We start from the raw sequence: 19,644 nt of genomic DNA on the forward strand, positions 1-19,644 counted from the left end.
TTGTGAGGGGCGATGACTCCCTCGTAGTCCTTCTTCCCAATAGTTATATCGGGATGTTGGAAGCGGGAGCCGCCGTGTTGGGCACAAAGTTGATGGCCGACATCTGCTCGTTGTGTCGTTTGTGCCCATGAGCGGACCCACCGTTCTCGTTGCCCCGATGACAACATGGATCACTCCTATCCGTTCAAAGACGGATTTCTTGTTTGAACCGCCGGCGTCGATCTTTTGGCCTTTGGCAACATATTTGCCGAGGCTCCCCTTTCGGATCAGCTCTTCGATGACATTCTTCGATGCTCTGGCGAGTTGTCGGTTAAGTGGCGGTGTGGCCGTGGTACTCACGAGATGGCTCGTGTCACCGTCACTTCTCGGCACTGGGGCCTTTCCCACTTTCGACCCTCGTTTTGCTCGGGCGAAGACTTCGGCGGCCGATACGACCGGGGGTGTGATCATTGTACCGCTTTTGGTTGTGCGGTCCCAAACTTCCCCGGCGCCGTCGAGTTCGTTTCTGGCAGACTTGTCGAACGTGACCTATTATTGTCACGGCGTCTTTCATCCGGTTGTCCTCCGGTGGCTCTTCTTCTCTCGAGTGCCCGGCCTCGCGTGGCCTACCCAGTCTGTGATAGTCTTCCACCTTGATGGCCTGGTCGGCCATCTTCCTGGCGGACTCCAGTTCGAGCCGCCGCACTTGATGAGCTCATTTTTAGGTCCCCTCGCGGGAGGCCTTTCATCGCCGCAAGGCGCCGATTCGGGGTTCGGCTCTCGAATCTGCTGAACCTGGCGTCGAACCTCTTCACATAACTTCGTAGAGATTCGCTCCCCTCCGTCTCGATAGTCGAGATCCGATGTCTCCACGGCCCTTCTTTTATTGCAAGAGTCTTGGGCTAAAAGGCGTCCCTTAGGGTCGGAATAAGATACCGAGCCGTCGGGCGGCCCCTTGTACCAGTCCCGAGCCATCCCATGCAAGGTCGTTGGGAAGACTCGGCACGGACTTCATCGGGTTGTTCCCACACCGACATGTACGACTTAAAGGCCTCGGCATGGTCGGTGGGGTCGCTATCCCCTTTGTATGTGAACGCTGGCAACTTTAGCTTGGTTGGCACGGCGGTTTCAAGGACGTAGGCACCGAATTTGTCGACCACGGTCGAACGACACGCGGCGATCGGCTCCTCGCATTCCTAGTCCGGCTCCTCTCCCCGTGGCGGGAAGGGCTTCTTCTCCGACTCCGGTGAGTCGGGCTTCTTCTCCGACTCGTTGAGTCGGACTCCTTCTCCGACTCGGCGAGTCGGACTTCTTTCACTCCTCCGGGGCATGCCTCGTCGGTCTTTGCGGCGACGCGCCGCCCTCCCGCGAGTGCGGGAAGGACTCAGTCTACCACTAGCACTGGGCTCCCCGTCTTTGACAGGCCAGCTTCTTCAGTGCTCCATTCAAGTCTCTTGGAGTCACATTCCTGGGCCCCGGTCTCTGGACGGGTTCCGCCGCTCTTGTCGGTGTGACAGTGTGAGCGGACGTACTACCAATTATGTCCAGGAGTAGCTTCAGTTTCTTTGTCGCATCAACCACATGTCCCATGATGGTGACCTGGTCAAGTGGCGTGGCGTATCGGTATTATTGGCATCCCATACTCCGGTTGAATTACCGCCGGTGGAGGGTCGCGCAACTCTAATTGTGGACAGTATCATCTTGGTAGAATTCGGTTTCGTCAGTCACGAATACCTCTTGCTGTTTTGACATCTTCTTAGCTTTTTGGGTGGGTTTTTGTTTTGTGTTTTTTTTTTGTTTGGGAATGAATGTGACTAGCTTCTAGTATCTTTTCCCACAGACGGCGCCAATTGTTCCGGGTGTAATTCCAGAGCAGTTATTTATTACCACCCGTGCTTGTAGAATGACGTCCTTGATTGAATCCTCCTCTCGGTCTCCTGAAACAGTGAACAAAATGAGGGCTCGGCTTTGGGCCGAGCGAACTCACTCCGACGCTCAAGTCAGTAAACTTAGTGAGATAAGTTGTTGTTACTTGGCGAAGTATATATTGTAGAGAGATAAGGAAGATAATACCAGATGAATAGTGATTCTTAGGTTAAATTGTGGATCCCCTCCTCAATGAGAGTTGAGGAGTATTTATAGACTTTCACCTTTTGTCACGTAGTGGCCAAGTGGCCAAGTGGCTAGCAGGTGGAAAGACTTATCTACCCTCGGCCGAGGGACCCATGGCAGGCCGGCGGGCCCTGTTGACACGCCGCCGAGGGGTCTTAGATATGAGTTCGCGGATGTGTGCCCCGGCTGGCTAGTTGCCCCGGCCGGGACCCAAGAGGCAGGCCGACAGGGTGCGTCGGTTAGGCTGTCTAAGTCGTTGACTTGCTTGTGGATATCTTTGACCTTGCTCAATATGTTGACTTGGTCAACGGGTGCAGAATATGCCCCATCAATCGTTATTAACTTAAACTTCCTCTTAAATAGAGAAAGAAAGAGAGAATAGGATTGAATTCTTAGAGATGTAAGTATGTTAACCTTTGAATAGGTCAACACCACAAATCTTGGTAGACCCTAAATGAGAATAATACATACGATGAAGTTGAAAAATGTGATCAAACCTTCATACCAATAGAACTTGCACTAAAAAAGAAATAAATTAGCTAATAATCTAAAACCTTAATACATTTACCTTAATTGGAATAGAATCATAGGAAGATTAATGACACATTTAGTTCTACTAACAATAGGGATGAGATAAAATTTGGTTTATAAATTTTGCCTTCCAACAAAAATATATAAACAATTGAGGATGCGTTTATGACTTTTGAGCATCATTTTTTCATTATTATCAAATTTAATATAAGTATAAATATGAATCAAGGTTCATGACTTTTGAGCTTTGAGCACCATTTTTTTCATTATTATAAAATTTAATATAAACATAAATAAGGAGTAAGGGAGAAATGGAATGTATAAGGTTTGCTTGATTACTAATAATTATAATTTTTTTTTTTTTTTACAAAATCTACTTTATACAAGAGTGGCTTAAGATATTATCGTATGTAATTATATTAAATATGACATATAGATTATGGTAGATAGTTTGACTTGCCTTTTAATTAGATTTATAGATTATAGATTTTTTATTTAGATTATAGAGTTATAAATTTTTCTCAGTATTATGAAGTCTAATATAGACATAAATATGGTGTAAGGAGAAATGGAATGTGAAAGGTTTGCTTTATTATTATTATTGTTGTTATTATTATTATTTTACGCAATCTACTTTGCATGAGAATGGTATAGAAATTATCTTCCGAAATTAAAATATGACATGCAAAATAATAGTGGTAGATAGTATCGCTTGCTTTTTAATTATCTTATGGAATTAAAGTTAAATAAATAGGTAGATTAATAACCAAATTTATGAGAGGAAAATAAAGAGTTTATATTAGTTTTTTAGTGATTGCAAATACTATTTTTTTTAATTTTTTTGGTACCTATAAGCATGTGACAATTTTGAAGATAATTAACTTTTTAATACATAGTTTTGCATTTTTATAATATTGTATAAAAATAAATAATTAAGTAATTAATATAGATAAATTAGTATTAACCTCTATAAAAATGCCATGTTAATTAAAATTAAATGTTTTAAGTAGCCTTTTAATTTTATTGTATTGATAGATTTTACGTCAGTTTTTTGCCTTTTGTATTTTTTCCCTCTTTAGATTACCCACGTGATGCTTTGTCTTATCTGCATTCACATACATTTCACGATGCTTTAAAATTCATATAAAAAATATATTGACCATAAGGTAAAACATCAACATGGCAAAAACTTCACAAACGAATCAACATTGTCACATGTAAATCATTGAAATTAAACCAAATGGAAAATATGAATTTAAATATAAATCAAAGGATTTATAAAACCAATAAGATAACAAATTAAAATATACTTTATTGGACAAAACAACAACAATACTCAATATACTCTCTATAATCAAATCAATAAATTAAACCATAAAATATAATCCACAACTTAGAAACTCATGGGCAAATGAGCAATAGATTTTAAATAAATATTGTGAATAGAAACTATCATAGGTATTATAGGTTTTATAGCCATCACACAACCATAGACTTCCATATTTTAATTTTAATTTTAATTTATTTTGTGATATTATTAAATTAGATAATTGATTGTTGAGCAACTCAAGAGGTGAATTAAATAGGGAAAAATGTTAATGAAAATTGGGTATTAAGTAGTATAAAGACATCTAATCAATTTGTTCATATATTATATTACAAAAATTAATTAGATAGGAAGAAATTTTAATTAATTTGGTGGGTGTTAAGTATTATGAAGAGTTTTAATCAATTTATTATAATGTTTAATTAAAAAAATGAATTAAATAGAAAAAAGTGTTAATAAAAATGGTAGGTGCATGTTAAGTAATATTAAAAGTTTTAATTTATTAACATGTTTTATTACCAAAATTTCAATTAAAATGCCAATTTTAATTATAAATTATGACATTTATTAACATGTTTTTATTACAAAAGTTCAATTAAAATGTCAATATTGATTATAAATTATGAAATTTTGATGTAAATTTATAAGGGTTACAAAAATTAAATTAATTTATAGAAAAATGAATTTAAATCTATAAAATAAGACAATTACGTGGCATGAGTTTTGATGCTCACATTTACGTGGCATTTTTGGATCCTACGTGGCTTTGTCTACATGGCATTTATTAGTCATTTTAAGGTAGCCTTTTAATTATATTTTATAGAAGTAAGGGAACAGAGAAAAATGGAGGGAATTTGGGTATCAATGAAGGAGAACATGGACTGCAGGAACAGTGTCAACGGCATCGTCTGCCACCCGAAGCAACTCAACATTATGAGTCAAGTTTCCACGGGAAGTATAACAAGCAGTAAGAGTCCCCTTGCACCACCCAACATCTTTACAGGTGCCTGCTTATAGTACTTCCTTATATATTGTTTAACCGACTTTTTTTATTGCAAGTTGTCGGATGCAGTCTCTTTGTGTTACTAACACAGGGGTATGCCTACGTACATCCAACTCCGCATACCCTACAATTTGCGAGATTCTTTGGAGCACTAGAGTACTGTCGGCGTTGTTACAAGTTTTGGGTCCCTGTAAAGGCTATAATTGTGCTAAAACTCTAAAAGAATTGAAAACATGTTAAAATTTTGCGTAGTTGTAAAAGGAACATTTCTGTTCCGTGCACACTTTTGAGTGAATTGAGAAATGCTTTGTTCTCTTCTTCGATTACACAAGTTTTCGAGTGAAACCATTTTAAACAAGCCTCGCTGCGGTCATTTTTTGCCATAAGAACAAACATTTGAATAATTGTTAGCAAAATTGCATATGTAGAACAGTAGAAGTGGGAGAAGGCGATTTATCAAGGAAGGTTATTGAAAAGATCTTAAGAGATGCTCTAACCAGTCCGACAAGAAAAATTACAACGATCAGAAACGTCTTCAAAGTGAAAAACTCACCTGAAGTAGTGGACACATTCGAGGCGTATAGAAAGACAGTAAAGATGAAAGCCAAGGCAAGAGAGCATAAACACACCAGAAGCCTAGTATATGGGAATGAACTCCTCAGTTTCTATGTGACTACCATCACTTGTTTTAGGAGAGAATTAAAACCTATCTCAGCACCTTGTGAATACTCTGACTGCAACTTGTGCCGAATAATTGGGTTTAGTTTTGACAGAAAGAATACAGAAAAGCCAGGAATGCAACTAAGTATGAACAGTGAGGCATTACGAGAGAGCATTAAGGGAGAGTCTAAGCCAAAGAAGTCGAAAAGGGCAGTGATTATCTGCAGGATTATTGCAGGAAGGATTAGAAATGTTAATGACAGGAGAAGTGATGATGAATATGATTCAATCGTGAAAAAAGGGTGTTATCTCAATTCTCAGCGTCTTACCGTCAGCAATCCTAATGCCGTACTTCCTTGCTTTGTAATGATATTGAACTAAAGTAGGAACATTGTTTCTCAGTACATATATTGTATCTATATTGTATCACTCCCTCTGTTCCAATCAATAGTTATCTTTGTTTGAAATCCATCACATAAAAACGGAATAGATAACTATTAATCGGGACAGGATTTATATATTTTTTTTAATTTTCCAATGATTCATGATGCACTAAAGCTGTCACTAAACAATCTTTACTGATTATATTGTGAAGCAGTTGTAGTTCAATGCATTTTCATGACAGCTCAATGGAAAAGTTTATTTGTGTTCTAAATTCAGTTTTTCTTATAGACTAAACAAGGTCAGTTGGATGAAATAGTATGCCCTGGGATTCCTTCAAAAGCTGTTATGTGCCGGATACATGTAAATCCGAGCAAAACAGTAAAATTAGCATTGCTGGTCCTCAAAAGCATGACTTCTTCACAAGCTCAACTTACTAAACAGCAGAATAAGATTAGTCTAAACTACTATCAGCGGATCAATATATTCACCGCAGGAGACATTGTAGAACTAAAACAGTTGAGTTGGTTCTTATTGCCAACTCAACTGTACCAACTCAACTGAGTATATGCAATTTCTCAAGTTTATGCACTTTAACAGCAGAATAAGATGAAACAAGGGCACGGTTCATCCAAACAAGTTAAAGTGCATTTCTCAAGTTTATACCCTTATTTATACTTCATTCAGATAGTCTTGATAATCGGTAATGGGGATGACCTACACCCTGCCATTAAGAACCGCAACCTCCATTCCCACACCCTCACACGCTATAATGTTCACAACATCCCTACCTAGACAATGCTGCTCAACATTGGTCCAATCCTTGTTATCTCTGAGCATGTCAATGTTTATCAACTCAAATAAGGCCGACATAATGTAGGGAAAAGGCGCTGTGTTTCTGTTCGACTCTTGCTCAACAAGGGTGACTACCCCGGAGACCAACTCTTCACAGGCCTTAACAAGCTGTTTCGGGAACTCTCGGGCATCACGCTCTTGTGAGTGTAAAATGTAGGGAAAATTCACAGCTAAGGCATCTTCAGGGTAGAAAGTTAGATGCTGAAGTACGACCTCAAAACTAGAAAGTTGTTCCACAAGCTCAAATGAAAGTGTACATGTATTCACAAGCATTGAGAGTCGTTCCCATCTTCGTTCTTCACTACCCAACAAGTGTCAAATGTGGTAAACAAGATCACAATTGTCACCTAAGAAAGTACCACTACCACTATGAGGCATACAAATCAAATAAACCAGGAAATAGGAGTATGTTGTATACTTAATAGCAAACACTAAAAGGCTGAACTGGAATCATCTTGATGGTGAAATACGCCATTATGTCCGTATCATCCAAAAGAACATGGTTTGAAGCTAAGCACCCTTATCGTAAAGGATGAAATCTTTCAAACTACGAAAATATTCATCTAGACTGTAGGCTTTCAAACATAATACACACAAAATAAGAGAAAAGAGACAAAAACTAGTATTCCATCCGTTCATTTCATTTCCATGCGTTTAGTCAATATATGTGAGGAGTATTTTAGCTAAACGTATGGAAATGAAATGAACGGAGGGAGTAATTACTAGTGAAAATGAAACGAAGAAATTTTGGAGGAATGTAAACAATCAACTACATATACAACCTCTATAGTCTAGAGTTTGCATTGCCCTCATGTACGAGTAATTGTTCCCCATCACCCTTCGATTCATTTTCTATTGCCACCTTATCAGTAAATAAGATTATACAACCAGTTGTACCAGAGCATCGTACAACTAACTGAGCTTATGTGCATTCTTTTCGAGCTTTTAAAATTTGAGTTATATTTTAATTTTTTTAGGTGTCAAAATTAAAATCTGATTGAGTTTATATGTATTTTTTTTAGTTTCATTAATATATTTGAGTTTAACATTTATATAAAAGCGCTCAAGTTCTTTTCAATAAAGCTCGTAAAATATACATATAAGCTCAAATAATGTATTATAAAGCTCAAAAACTATACAACAGTTGTAATACAACCACTGGTTGTATAATTTAGTTACTCCACCTTATCACCAATATCCTGTTGTTTTCCCTAGTTTTGAGTTTGATCACCTTGCCATCCCACACTATCTCTTAAACTTATGGATCCCGCGCAATGCATGCGCGGTATACATAAGAGTTTTTATTTTTAGGGTATTGCTCATAGATTTTAAATTGACACCTCATTAATTCTTAATATTTTACTTCCATTATATTTTGATATGAAACAAAATAATTGAAATGAAAAACTAATCAAAGAGAATTGAGTAAAGTTACTAATTGTGTATTTTAATGAAAATATTTTTTTTTTCACTATAAAACTAAGGATTTCAGCTTCTCCAATTATTTTAATGACCTTTATTTTTTGTCACGAAGCTACTAGTATTCCAAATCATTCTCGTTACTATAAAATTTAGCAATTTATAGTTTATAATTTTATACCAATTTTATATTTTTTTTATTTTTTTTTATTTTATTTTTGAAACGGGGAAATGGCTTTCCTTTCAATCTTTAGAGGATCCGCCTAGTCGGGACTATGGCGAGTGTACAGAACACCAGAGATCATAAAGAGGAGTCCGGAGAGCCCAAACCGCGAGGATACGCGACAGCACGGAAAGCCGACACCTCGTTTAACAGACCCCAAAGGGCCACCGTGCAAATACCTCAGTGCTCCCGTGTACGGTATCGAACCCGGGACCTCGCAGTTCGCTGAAAATTTCAACGCTTTGAGGCACTCCCGCGCACCACTACACCCAAGCCACTTCGGTATACCAATTTTATATTATTTTAACTAAAGATCGTAATTTTGAGTTTAAAGAAAAAAATTACGAGTAATTATAAAATTATATTTTAGTGAAAGGATTGTTGTTTAATGAAAGAAAGCTTCACTTGTCTCCTTATTTAGGTCGATGCATTTTGGAGAGAAAATAATTGAGAATCCTTATTCTCTTGGTACATAAAGGATTATACGTTGAGACCCAGAGAGCACCAAGAATCAAATAGTTTAAGAAATAAGAGTAGCCAAGTGTAGACCACATTTTCACAGTGAACATAAACAAAAGCAAACATGTGCTCTCAAAGCATGCAGATAAAGTCTTATTTCGTTACATACATCTGTCAAAAAAAATGAGTGCTGAAAAGAAAAGTGCCGATTTGTCACCCAGATATGCCACACACTAAGAAACGACAAATATTTTATTTCATCATCATAAGCACGCATTGCGATAAAAACACCATATCACATGGAATTCATAGAGATATCCAACCAGAAAAAATGATTCAGCGAACAAGGGTTTTGACATTCACACCTTATTTCATTGAATGTTGATACACCTAAACCCGAAATGGTTCATGGGAATACTTGCCATGCAAAGCAAAACAAAAAGAAATCAGAAAAACTCCCTCAAAGCTTCTTGATTGATGACCAGCATTCTTGTTGTTCATCACTCATTCAAAGATTAAGACGCTTCTTGTAACGAGCTACCTCATCCTCATTAGGAAAGAATCCCATAAGTCTTCCGGCAGAATTCTGGTAAGCATACATGAAGCCACCCATCAATCCAATCAATCCTCCTGTAACCATTGATGGTCCCTTAATACCTGGCTTAATTCCTATCATCACAAACAGCGTAACAAAACCCCCATTAGAAGATTCAAGAAACACCAAATTAGTCTGAGATTGAACCTTCACTGCTGGTGTATCATAAATAAATGAAAAAAATCAACACACATTGTACAAATGGGTAGCTATGATTTATGCGGCCGTGTTTTAGACCACTCCCCATCTCACTTTTAATCGAAAAGCTTAACAGTACCATCTCATTGTAAGACAACACCCGTACAAACATTAGAGCTAACATTTTGTATCTCTAATTAACCCAAATGGGTAACTGATGCAGTCTCGTACAAGCTTTTCCGAAAGCTCAGAAACATCCCCAAAACCTTCATGGTAAATCCCATCTCATCATCGAACCGTCCCGTAGGAAAACTCACAGCTCTTCCCTACCGTCAATCTAGGTTTTATCAGATTGCCATTTCAGAATTATATAACCAATCGAATTTCAAAACCCCATTTTCCCCAGCCAATCATTTCAGAATCAAGCGTCTTCACGTTCCACCGTAAATAACCTAGAATCCCAGACTAATACAATCGACCTAGGGTTTGAAAACTAATCCCCAAATCAAATCAAAACTAGAATAAAATCTGCATTTACTAATATAAATTACAAGAGAAAAGGGAAATTACCGGATAAGTAACCGACTGTAACGGAAACGCCGGTAATGGTGGCGAAACGGAGGTAATCGAGAGTACTGAAGTTACCGACGACTTTAGTGAAAGGTGGGTTGCGATCTACAACTGGGTACTCTGGTTTTGCCGATGCAGTAATGTCGGTGTTCATCTTATCGCCGGAAATGAGTGTCGCAGCGGTGGTTGATGCGGTGGAGTTGTTCACTTGTCGGCTTTGTTTTAGGGGGTGGTGGTTTGTGGTTACACTGATTTTGTTGTAGGTGACTTGCCCTTTTGTGTTGAATGGTTGATAAAACGGGGCGTTTTGTTAATTAGTTTCTCGCAAAATGGTTAGTACTAGTGTACTACGCCTCGTATCTATTATTTTCCGGATTTTCTAAAACGACGAATTAACAAAAATGTTCTATTTTCATTCTTTGTCTCTCCTTTTTGGTTATCAAGAGGTGAAATAAGCTTTCGTTCGTAGTCTCGATACAAATGAAGCTCATAAATTATTCATTTGGAGTTTATAGCAAAAGTAGGAAAGTTTCCTCGGGAGCTTAATTGATTGATTCGATCGACCAAGAATCTAAGTCGATCGATCACTTTGTTATTCAATCGACAAAGCCATCGGCATAGGTGGTTTGACATTGGAAGTATCAAAATTCCGTCGATTGAACATTCAAATCAGTCGATCGAGCAGTGACTTCGACACGGGAGGTATGGGTAAATTTGGGTTTGTTATTAGTTAGTCGATCGACGGGTTTTCTACGTCGATCGACCATAATGCCTTTTCAGACGGACTTGTTTAAGCAATTATGCTCATTTTAGTTATCAATAGTTTTGAGCTAGGTATTTAAGCAACTTTGTGAAAAATATTTAGGTTATCATATTTTCAGTGCTAAATTGGAGTACTATGTATAAACTTTTTCATCTCAAGTTTGTAATCATCTCTTTGCATTCTCTTTAATTCAGTAATTTAATCTATTTAATTTTGCTCTTCATCTTTTTACTATTGCTTTCATTCCTTCTTCCTTTCTTGATTATTGATTTCATGCTTAATTATATATACTACTTTTCAATCATGAGTTCATACATCGTTATTATTGTTATATATTGTCATTAATCAAATTATGAGTAGGTAATTTCTTTGCTAGGATTTAAGGAATACATGGACTAATCAAGGGTCACTAATTAGGTGATTAGATCGGTTTATATTATTTGTCATTATTGTTAATTGCAATATTTAATTTACGAGTAATTAATTAAAGGCCACGATTGATTATTTGAATTGGTAAATCCCGACCTAAGATTGAAGCCTGGTGGATTAAACCTGTTGCTAACATTAAAGTACCCTAATAAGTAGCAACTGCTCGTTAGAAGTATTTTAGGGCGATTAACGATCCGAGAGCGAACTTTATCGCTGCCCTTTAGACCGGTAATTGAGACTAATCTATGACCTTACGTTTGACTGTAGTAATCTATGGTGAACCGGCAATCCTAGTCCATTCTTCTTATATCTTTACATTCTTGTTTATTTATTTTAATTGTATTAGTTTAGAAATCAAGTCAACTAACCCCATTAGACAGACTTATTATTAGCAACTAGTTTTGTTGTCTGTGATATTCACGAGATCGTAAATAGTGAGCGGCTTAGGTTTTCGTTTAAATATCGTTGTCCACAAATGGAATTTCACTAAAATCAAATTCAATTACGAACAACTAACACATCGAAGTTCACTAAAATCAAATTCAATCATGAACAACATAATCATAAAATCAATTTTAACAGCATTCAAAACCGAATTAAATAAATTTGATCAAACATACCTTAATATTGAGTAAAACGTTGATATTCGAAGAGCACAATTGCATATTTAATGAAGATCTATATAATAACATAAAAAGGCTTCTTGTACCTCTTTTGAAACGCCACGTGTCATATCCTAAATTCATGCCACCTGTTATATTATATTTAATCTATATAATAACATAAAAAGCCTAGCTTGAGCACCATATTGTGACACATGGCGCTCTTAGAATATCCTTGAAATAAGTTGTTTTTAGCACTTTGTTTAATCCTACAATTAATAACTAGTGTAGATCTCGTGCAATGTATGTACGGTATATATATAAAGAGTTTTACTTTTTAGTGTATTATTTATGAATTTCAAATTAGCAAAAAAAAATTCTTTATCATCGTTATATTTTGATTTGAAAAATCAAAATCAAAATCATATTAATCATGAAATGAGTATTTCAATGAAGGTTTTTCTTTTACCGAGAGATTAATAGTGTTATTTTATAAAATTTATTGATAATATATTTTTAGACGAACTAATTATCATAAAAAAATCAATGAATTTTTATCGTATGATTCTTTAATAAAAAAATTCCTTTTTATATCATAAAAATATTGGAGATAAATTTGTGTAGAATGTGAAATGTGAAATGCTAAATGACATAAATATATAAATTTAAAAGATTATGTGTAGTATAGCCCACCATACTTATAGAATATGCTAAAAAAAATCTAAACCTTATTTTAGGAAATATATTAGGCGGGAAAATTTAGAGTTTCACATATTCTTTTAGTAAATAAGGGATTAAAAGGGATTAATTAAGACATCATAATCAATTTTACTATTTATGTCTCAAGCCCCTAACTCTTCAAGTGTCTAACTATTTACCAATAATTATTTCCTTTACCAAACACTAAACGTATTGTCGAAGTATAATAATAATAGGTGGAGTTAAAGTTTTGGTCAAACGAAGAGTCATCTATACAATAACATAAAAGGCTAGATAAACGACACGTGGCGGAATATAATTACATGGTAGGTTAAAAATTTTCTAAAAAAATATTAAAATAAAACATGAAAAGGCAAAGTAGTGATCATCAATCCTACATAAACATTCATCTTCATATTGTTACTCCACTCCATAATCACATTATTTATCCCTCTTTAGTGCAAAAATTTTCATATTCTATAATTATGAAAATTCAACAAATTTTTCATCCTCCACTCCATAATAATAATATTTATCCCTCTTTAATGCAAAATTTTTCATATTTTATAATTATGAAAATTCAACAAATTCTATGTAGAAAAGGAGACCAGTTAATAAGAACTCTAACATACTCCTAGCAAAAAAAAATAAAAAATAATAATCGAGAAGTTTTTCCTTTTTATGCTTTACTCCATTTTCATTTGTTTGTTTTTTCAAAGCTTTGTGTTGAAGAGATTAGAGGAAGAATAGAAGAATATAACAAGCATTTGTAATGTATCGGTCCGTTCTTAGCATTGTCGAATGTTGTTGATGACATTTGAGACCGTCGATTATCAAATACAACTACTTCACATTATAATCTTAGTTTTGTAGTTTCTATTGATAGGATCATGCTTTCGTGAAAATTTTAATGTATTCAAAATTGATAATGTGTAGTCAATTTGTTGGGATTGTATTATGTACAATAATAAATTATAGATATACCAACTAAGCAAGGCAAGTTTAGTGTAAGTATAGTACTCAGTATTCTCTTATATTTTTAACGAAATCGGTTAAAAAGATAGCATGTTTTTTATTTAATGTTTTAAAGTGAGAATGTTTCATGAATATCTATGTGATTTTATCTATCATACTTATCTCATTTTATTTTATTTTCATTTGATTAAACGGTTAAAAGAACATGAGTGAAAAATATTTTAAGTATTAAATATAATTAATTATCTCTAAACTTACAACTATGGTTAATACTACCTATTATTTCTATAATAATCATTAGTTTAATAAAATTGTAAACTAAGAAAGTATCATATTTAGTGTCGAGCAAAAACGATATCACTTGGAATAATAAATAAATGATTCAACAGGGAAAAAAATTAAATAACCAACGTAACATGGTAAATCCGTATAATATTATAAAAAGATAAAACTAAGCATTTCACCAAGCCATGTCTCCTATCAAAAGTCAACTTGAATTTTCATGTGTCATATGCATGTAATTAAAGAAAATAAAATAAAATTTAAGTTGTACAATAGAATGTAAATATTAATAAACTTTTTAGATTTCTCTCATATTAATAGATATATTATAATTAATAAAAAATGATTAATAATAAATTCACTCGACGATGCAAATCTAAAGCAAATCAAACATGAAGAACTACATCATAATTAATCAAACAAACATGCCATAAACATATTATGCAGAATTGAGAACCAATTCTAGACTCTAATCTAGCCTAGAAAACCGCGACATGTGAAGCAAACATCAAAAGTTGATTAATCAAGCGATTTAAACAAACTATGTCATAAATGATTTAAACATGCTAATCAACATAATTCCCCATCAAAACTCATATCTATTAATAAAAAAAAAAAAAAAAAGCAAAGACAACAACAACAATAATAACAATAATCCTGACAAAATATTAATAAACGTAGCAATACTCGTGGCAAATACTAATAATCTTTGGAAAAAGTTTAGTAAATTGTATCCATATAGATTACAAAAATATATACTTTGACAATATATTATCATAATATACATATTGATTAGTAAAAATATTTTTTTTACGAGACTCTTCTGTCTTTAGGACCCATGCGATTACAAATCTGGACTTATATAACACCAATAAAGTGAGAATAAAATAGTTAATCCCGTGAATTTCACGGGTAATAGAACTAGTTTAATTTAATGATGATAAAACCTCCCTCATAATCTCACATCATCATTTAAGTTGACTGTCAATCTCCCTTCATCTCACCTCTTCACCAATTACCATATCTCAAATAACCGATGATGACATTGATAACTATGGAGTTTCAAAGGCAAAGTAACTGAAACGTCAAAAATCACTACTCGGTAATTAATTTTCATAATACTCCGTATTAAAAATATAATGCATACATAAATCATTACATAAACAACTGTTAATGTAAGTATTCATTTCCTCTTTCACATCTTCATAACATCCACCTCAACCTAATGTTTCCATCGATTGCTTGTGATTTCAGTATTTGGTTTTCTCAACTTTGAGCAATATTCTATTCATTTATTTGTTTTCAATCAAAGTTTCAATAATCATTGATATTGTGAAATTGATAAGGTATTCCATATATATTATTCTACTCATTTTTTGCATGTAGTTCATTTTTGAGTTTTGGTTTTATTGCGGTTGTAATTGATTTTTGGGTTTCAATATTCAAGTTTGCAACATCACTTTCCTGGGACAAAAGAAATTAACCGGAATTTTCAGTATAACTAATAGAGTAATATCCTTTTTTCGTAAATATTATAGATATATTGCAAGTCCATCGGAACTTTAATTAACGAATCTCTCCATTGGTTGTGAACAGAAAAGGCTTTTATTGGCAGCGAAGAACAAATTAAGGTCAAGTTGTCGTTCATGATTTTCATGCTTCTAAAGGTATTACATTATTCTATAACTAATTTTCATGTACCCCTTAGATCAATTACCCGCTTCGTCTCATTCATTTGTTTACCTTTTATATTGTTAAATGATTGAGACGCAGGGAGTATTAATTGTGTACAAAGTACTTCTTATAGTATTTTAAACTGTACAGTGTCTTGATTTTTGGGAGTTTTTCTAACTTTGTTGATTATTTGGTAGTGTTGATTGATAATCATACCATTTGTGCATAGGTAATCCGTAATTATGTTCCGACATGTCTATAACTTTATGTGTAGTGATGTGTGTTGTCTTCAAATGTTCATTTCTCACATATAATCAAATGATTGAAGTGTATAATACTCATAGGAAGGCCATTAGTCCATGTTTGCTTCATATCTTTGGATTGGTGGTGACTGGTGACACAGAGGCCACTTCCACTACTCACCTTTTATTCTTCCATGTTAGACCATCCGCATCCGTCATCACATATTTTCCATCACTTTACTCTTTTTCATCATTTCTCTATCCTAATCACATATCCACCTCACATTTTCTACATCACCAAATTTTACTCATTTTTCCCCACATCAATTAACCATCAATTTTTTCTCTTTCTTACTTTATCCTACCCCACACATTCTTTATTTAACAAAAACATAACATTAACTTTATTTTTATAATTGTGTAAGTTAATTAATAATCGTATTTAGTTAATAATCGTACTTTTAAAAATAGAGAAAATATTTTTCATTAAAAAATTGGAAACATTACAAATTCTAAGACAATAATACATAACATAATAAGAAACTATGAGTACAAGTTGTTGATTTAAATACTTCAATTTCCAGCGCCAAACCGTTGCCAAATATGCTCAATTAAATTTTTTGAAGGACTTGTGCGTGTTTCTAGAACACAAATTGTCACGATTTACTATATATCTATCAATTTTAATATGATATTCCGCTCTGTACTCAGCTTCTTGAACTTGTGAATGAAGATTCTCATACTCTGAATAATCAGCACAATTTGCATATGTATCACGTTCATCTTCCACTATCATGTTATGTAGTATAATACATGTCGTTATTACCTTATTTAACATGGACTCTTTCCATGTTAAAGCTGGTTTTTGAATAACTGCGAATCGCGCCTGAAGTACTCCAAAAGCACGCTCTACATCCTTCCTTGCCGCCTCTTGTCTTTCAGCAAACAACTTATCCTTGGGTGTTTGTGGAAGAGAGACTGATGGTATAAAAGTTGACCATTGAGGATATATATCGTCGGTCAAATAATAACCCGTGTAAAACTGTTGACCATTAACTATATAATTAACCCGAGGAGCTCGCCCATTTAATACGTCATCAAAAACAGGTGACCGGTGTAACACATTTATATCATTGCACGATCCAGGTACACCAAAAAATGAATGCCATATCCATAGATCTTGTGATGCAACTGCTTCCAATATCACAGTCGCTTCTCCACTTCGTCCTTGAAACTAACCTCTCCAAGCCTTAGGACAATTTTTCCACTTCCAATGCATGCATTTGATACTTCCTAACATTCCCGGGAATCCTCTATATGCTCCAACCTGTAAAAGCCTTTGAAGATCCTGAACAGTTGGACGTCTTAGATACTCATCCCCAAATTGGTGAATAACAGCTTCAAGAAATCTAACAAGAACCTTCCTTGTTGTTGATTCTCCAAGCCTCAAGTACTCGTCAACTCTATCAGCAGCCTCTCCATATGCCAAGAGACGAAGTGCTGCTATGCATTTAATTAATGGTGACAGACCTAACCTACCTGTAGCATCAGGTTTATCTTGAAAATGCCTATCATAAGCTCCTACACCCTCTACAATACGCAAGAATAAATATTTGCGCATTGGAAACCTACGTCTAAACATTCGTGGAGGGTAAACTGGGTTTTCCGAGAAATAATCGTTAAAGAGACGGACATGGCCCTCTTCTCGATTTCTCTCAATATATGTTATTTATTTATTATTTGACATATAGTTTACCAATATAAGTGGTATAACATTATTTGCCATATAATTTACCATATACCTGACTGCTTCGTATGTTGCAACTCTTTTCTGCCTCCGCCTCTCCTGCCTAGCATTCTCTTCTGACGAGGTAGATGATGAGGAAGAAGACGATGGTGGTGAGCCTGGGGGAGAAAGATGATAAGAACTTGAGGGATACATTTTTTGGTTAAATATGAGAATATTTTAGAGTTATTTGAGTGATTTAAAGATAGTGAGGGTGAGTGCTTTATATAAAGGAAATTGATGAGGATAAGATAATGTTTTATGTTGATAGTGTAAGATTTTCTTCGGATTTATATGGATAATGTTAGATTTTATGTGGATAAGAGATAAGATAAGATTTTGTAATATAATACAAGTACATAAAATTTAATATATTACATTACAAGACAATATTTTACATAATAGAAATACATTACTTTCTAATAAAAGAGAATAATATAAACTAAACTAGTACGAAATACATTACTTTCTAATAAAAGTGCATAATATAAATTAAAATAGCACGAAATACATTACTTTCTAATAAAAGAGCATAATATTTTCTAAAATAGTACGAATTACTATAATAGTTCTCTTATGAGTTTAGCCTTCATCTCTTTCATTTCCGGAGTTAAAGACGGACAGTCCATTAGTTTGCTAAGTATTGACCAATTAACCTTCTTTTCTTCGACCCTTACTTTCTCTTCATCTATGGCCAGCCTCCTCACCTCATTATCTTTATCACTAGTCATATTAAAATTCAAATTCTTCATGGCGTTACTGAAATGACTCACCTCTTCGATAACAGTTTTCAACGCTCCCTTACCTTTTTTAGTTGCATCTCTACCAATTGGACGAGTATTAGATGCACTTCTTTCTTCTACAGAGCAATCTGGAGAGAACCCTCCATCATTAAGCCTAGTTCTCTTACCACTACTACCGCTTTCGGGTGTACCAACATTTGTAGGAGTGGTTGGATCTTCTTGTTGAGCTCTTTTCCCAAGATTAATTCCGGCATATGGAGCAATGTGATCTTCCCATTTTCTATAATGTCTTAACAAGCGCCACGCATGTTCATAGTTGAATTTTCCTTTATGTAACTTATGAGCCATTTGAATTACGTCATCTTCTGACATCCCACTTCTCTTGATTCGATTAGCTTCTGCAAAACAATCACCCCATGCCATGACGGCTTTGCATATACGCCGCATTCTGCCACCAATAGAATTGCCAGTCTTCTGTCTAAGTTTAAGTGGATTGGTAAGACGAGCTTCTTCATACAAAGATGAGACTTTCGCCCAAAGTGCATCTTTCTTTTGGTTAGTGCCAATAATACTATCTTGAGAGACACTCATAAATGACGAAATCAAAGCTTCATCCTCTTCCCGAGTAAAATGTAGAATATGACTCGATGCCTCCTCATTGTTGTTATTGTCTTCTAGTTCTTCAATTTCAACATTATTTTGAGGAGTATTTCGGTAATTCGGAGGTGTTTGAGAAGGAAATGGGAGGTAATTATTTTCATGTGATGAGAAATTATGACTCAAAAGTAAAATATTAATATTTGGTCGATATAATGGCGGTGGCGGTGGAGGATTAGAATGAGTTTGTTGAAATGGATTAATATTATATTGTCGAGAGGGATATTGATTTTGAGGGGGATATGGAATTTGTGTGGGTGACGTATTTTGTCGGAGATACGGATTTTGTGAGGGCAATGAATTTTTTTGTATAATATTACTATGAGTTTGTTGAAATTCATTCCACAATTCTAATATTCTAGGATCGGGATTTTCATAATAAGGTGGTCTTGGATTATTTGGATCCATAAAATGGATAAATATGAGAGAATAATAAGTAATATGTAAATTAAAAATATAGTACTCCCTCCTATTCTCCATTTTGTTCCTCTTTGTTGTGGGCACAAGATTTTAGGAGGGGAATAAAATAGGAATTGTGAG

The 19,644-nt window shown here is 34.8% G+C and overlaps 2 protein-coding genes and 1 pseudogene across 2 annotated transcripts; all 3 read right to left on the bottom strand.

The window, feature by feature from the left end:
• Nucleotides 1–6,710: 6,710 nt before the first annotated feature.
• Nucleotides 6,711–7,121, bottom strand: LOC141620584 (scarecrow-like transcription factor PAT1). The gene has a single exon (XM_074437418.1). It carries the CDS (start codon nucleotides 7,119–7,121, stop codon nucleotides 6,711–6,713), a length of 411 nt encoding a protein of 136 aa, XP_074293519.1.
• A 2,062-nt stretch (nucleotides 7,122–9,183) lies between these two features.
• LOC141617682 (NADH-ubiquinone oxidoreductase 20.9 kDa subunit-like) lies at nucleotides 9,184–10,555 on the bottom strand. The gene is made up of 2 exons (XM_074434849.1): nucleotides 10,253–10,555; nucleotides 9,184–9,618 (listed from the first exon to the last, which is right to left on the bottom strand). Exons 1-2 carry the CDS (start codon nucleotides 10,404–10,406, stop codon nucleotides 9,458–9,460), a joined length of 315 nt encoding a protein of 104 aa, XP_074290950.1. The 5' UTR covers nucleotides 10,407–10,555; the 3' UTR covers nucleotides 9,184–9,457.
• Nucleotides 10,556–16,525: 5,970 nt separating this feature from the next.
• Nucleotides 16,526–19,038, bottom strand: LOC141620586 (uncharacterized; annotated as a pseudogene).
• Between the last annotated feature and the right edge of the window lie 606 nt (nucleotides 19,039–19,644).

The sequence above is a fragment of the Silene latifolia genome, chromosome X (genome assembly GCF_048544455.1).
Source record: "Silene latifolia isolate original U9 population chromosome X, ASM4854445v1, whole genome shotgun sequence".
Taxonomy (NCBI): domain Eukaryota; kingdom Viridiplantae; phylum Streptophyta; class Magnoliopsida; order Caryophyllales; family Caryophyllaceae; genus Silene; species Silene latifolia.

Excerpts from the sequence above, each read along its gene's own strand:
- LOC141617682 (XM_074434849.1), bottom strand. The coding sequence starts at position 10,406 with ATGAACACCGACATTACTGCATCGGCAAAACCAGAGTACCCAGTTGTA. Across the intron at positions 9,619-10,252 it reads TACAGTCGGTTACTTATCCG|GAATTAAGCCAGGTATTAAG; the intron begins GTAATTTCCCTT and ends TTGTGATGATAG.
- LOC141620584 (XM_074437418.1), bottom strand. The coding sequence starts at position 7,121 with ATGCTTGTGAATACATGTACACTTTCATTTGAGCTTGTGGAACAACTT.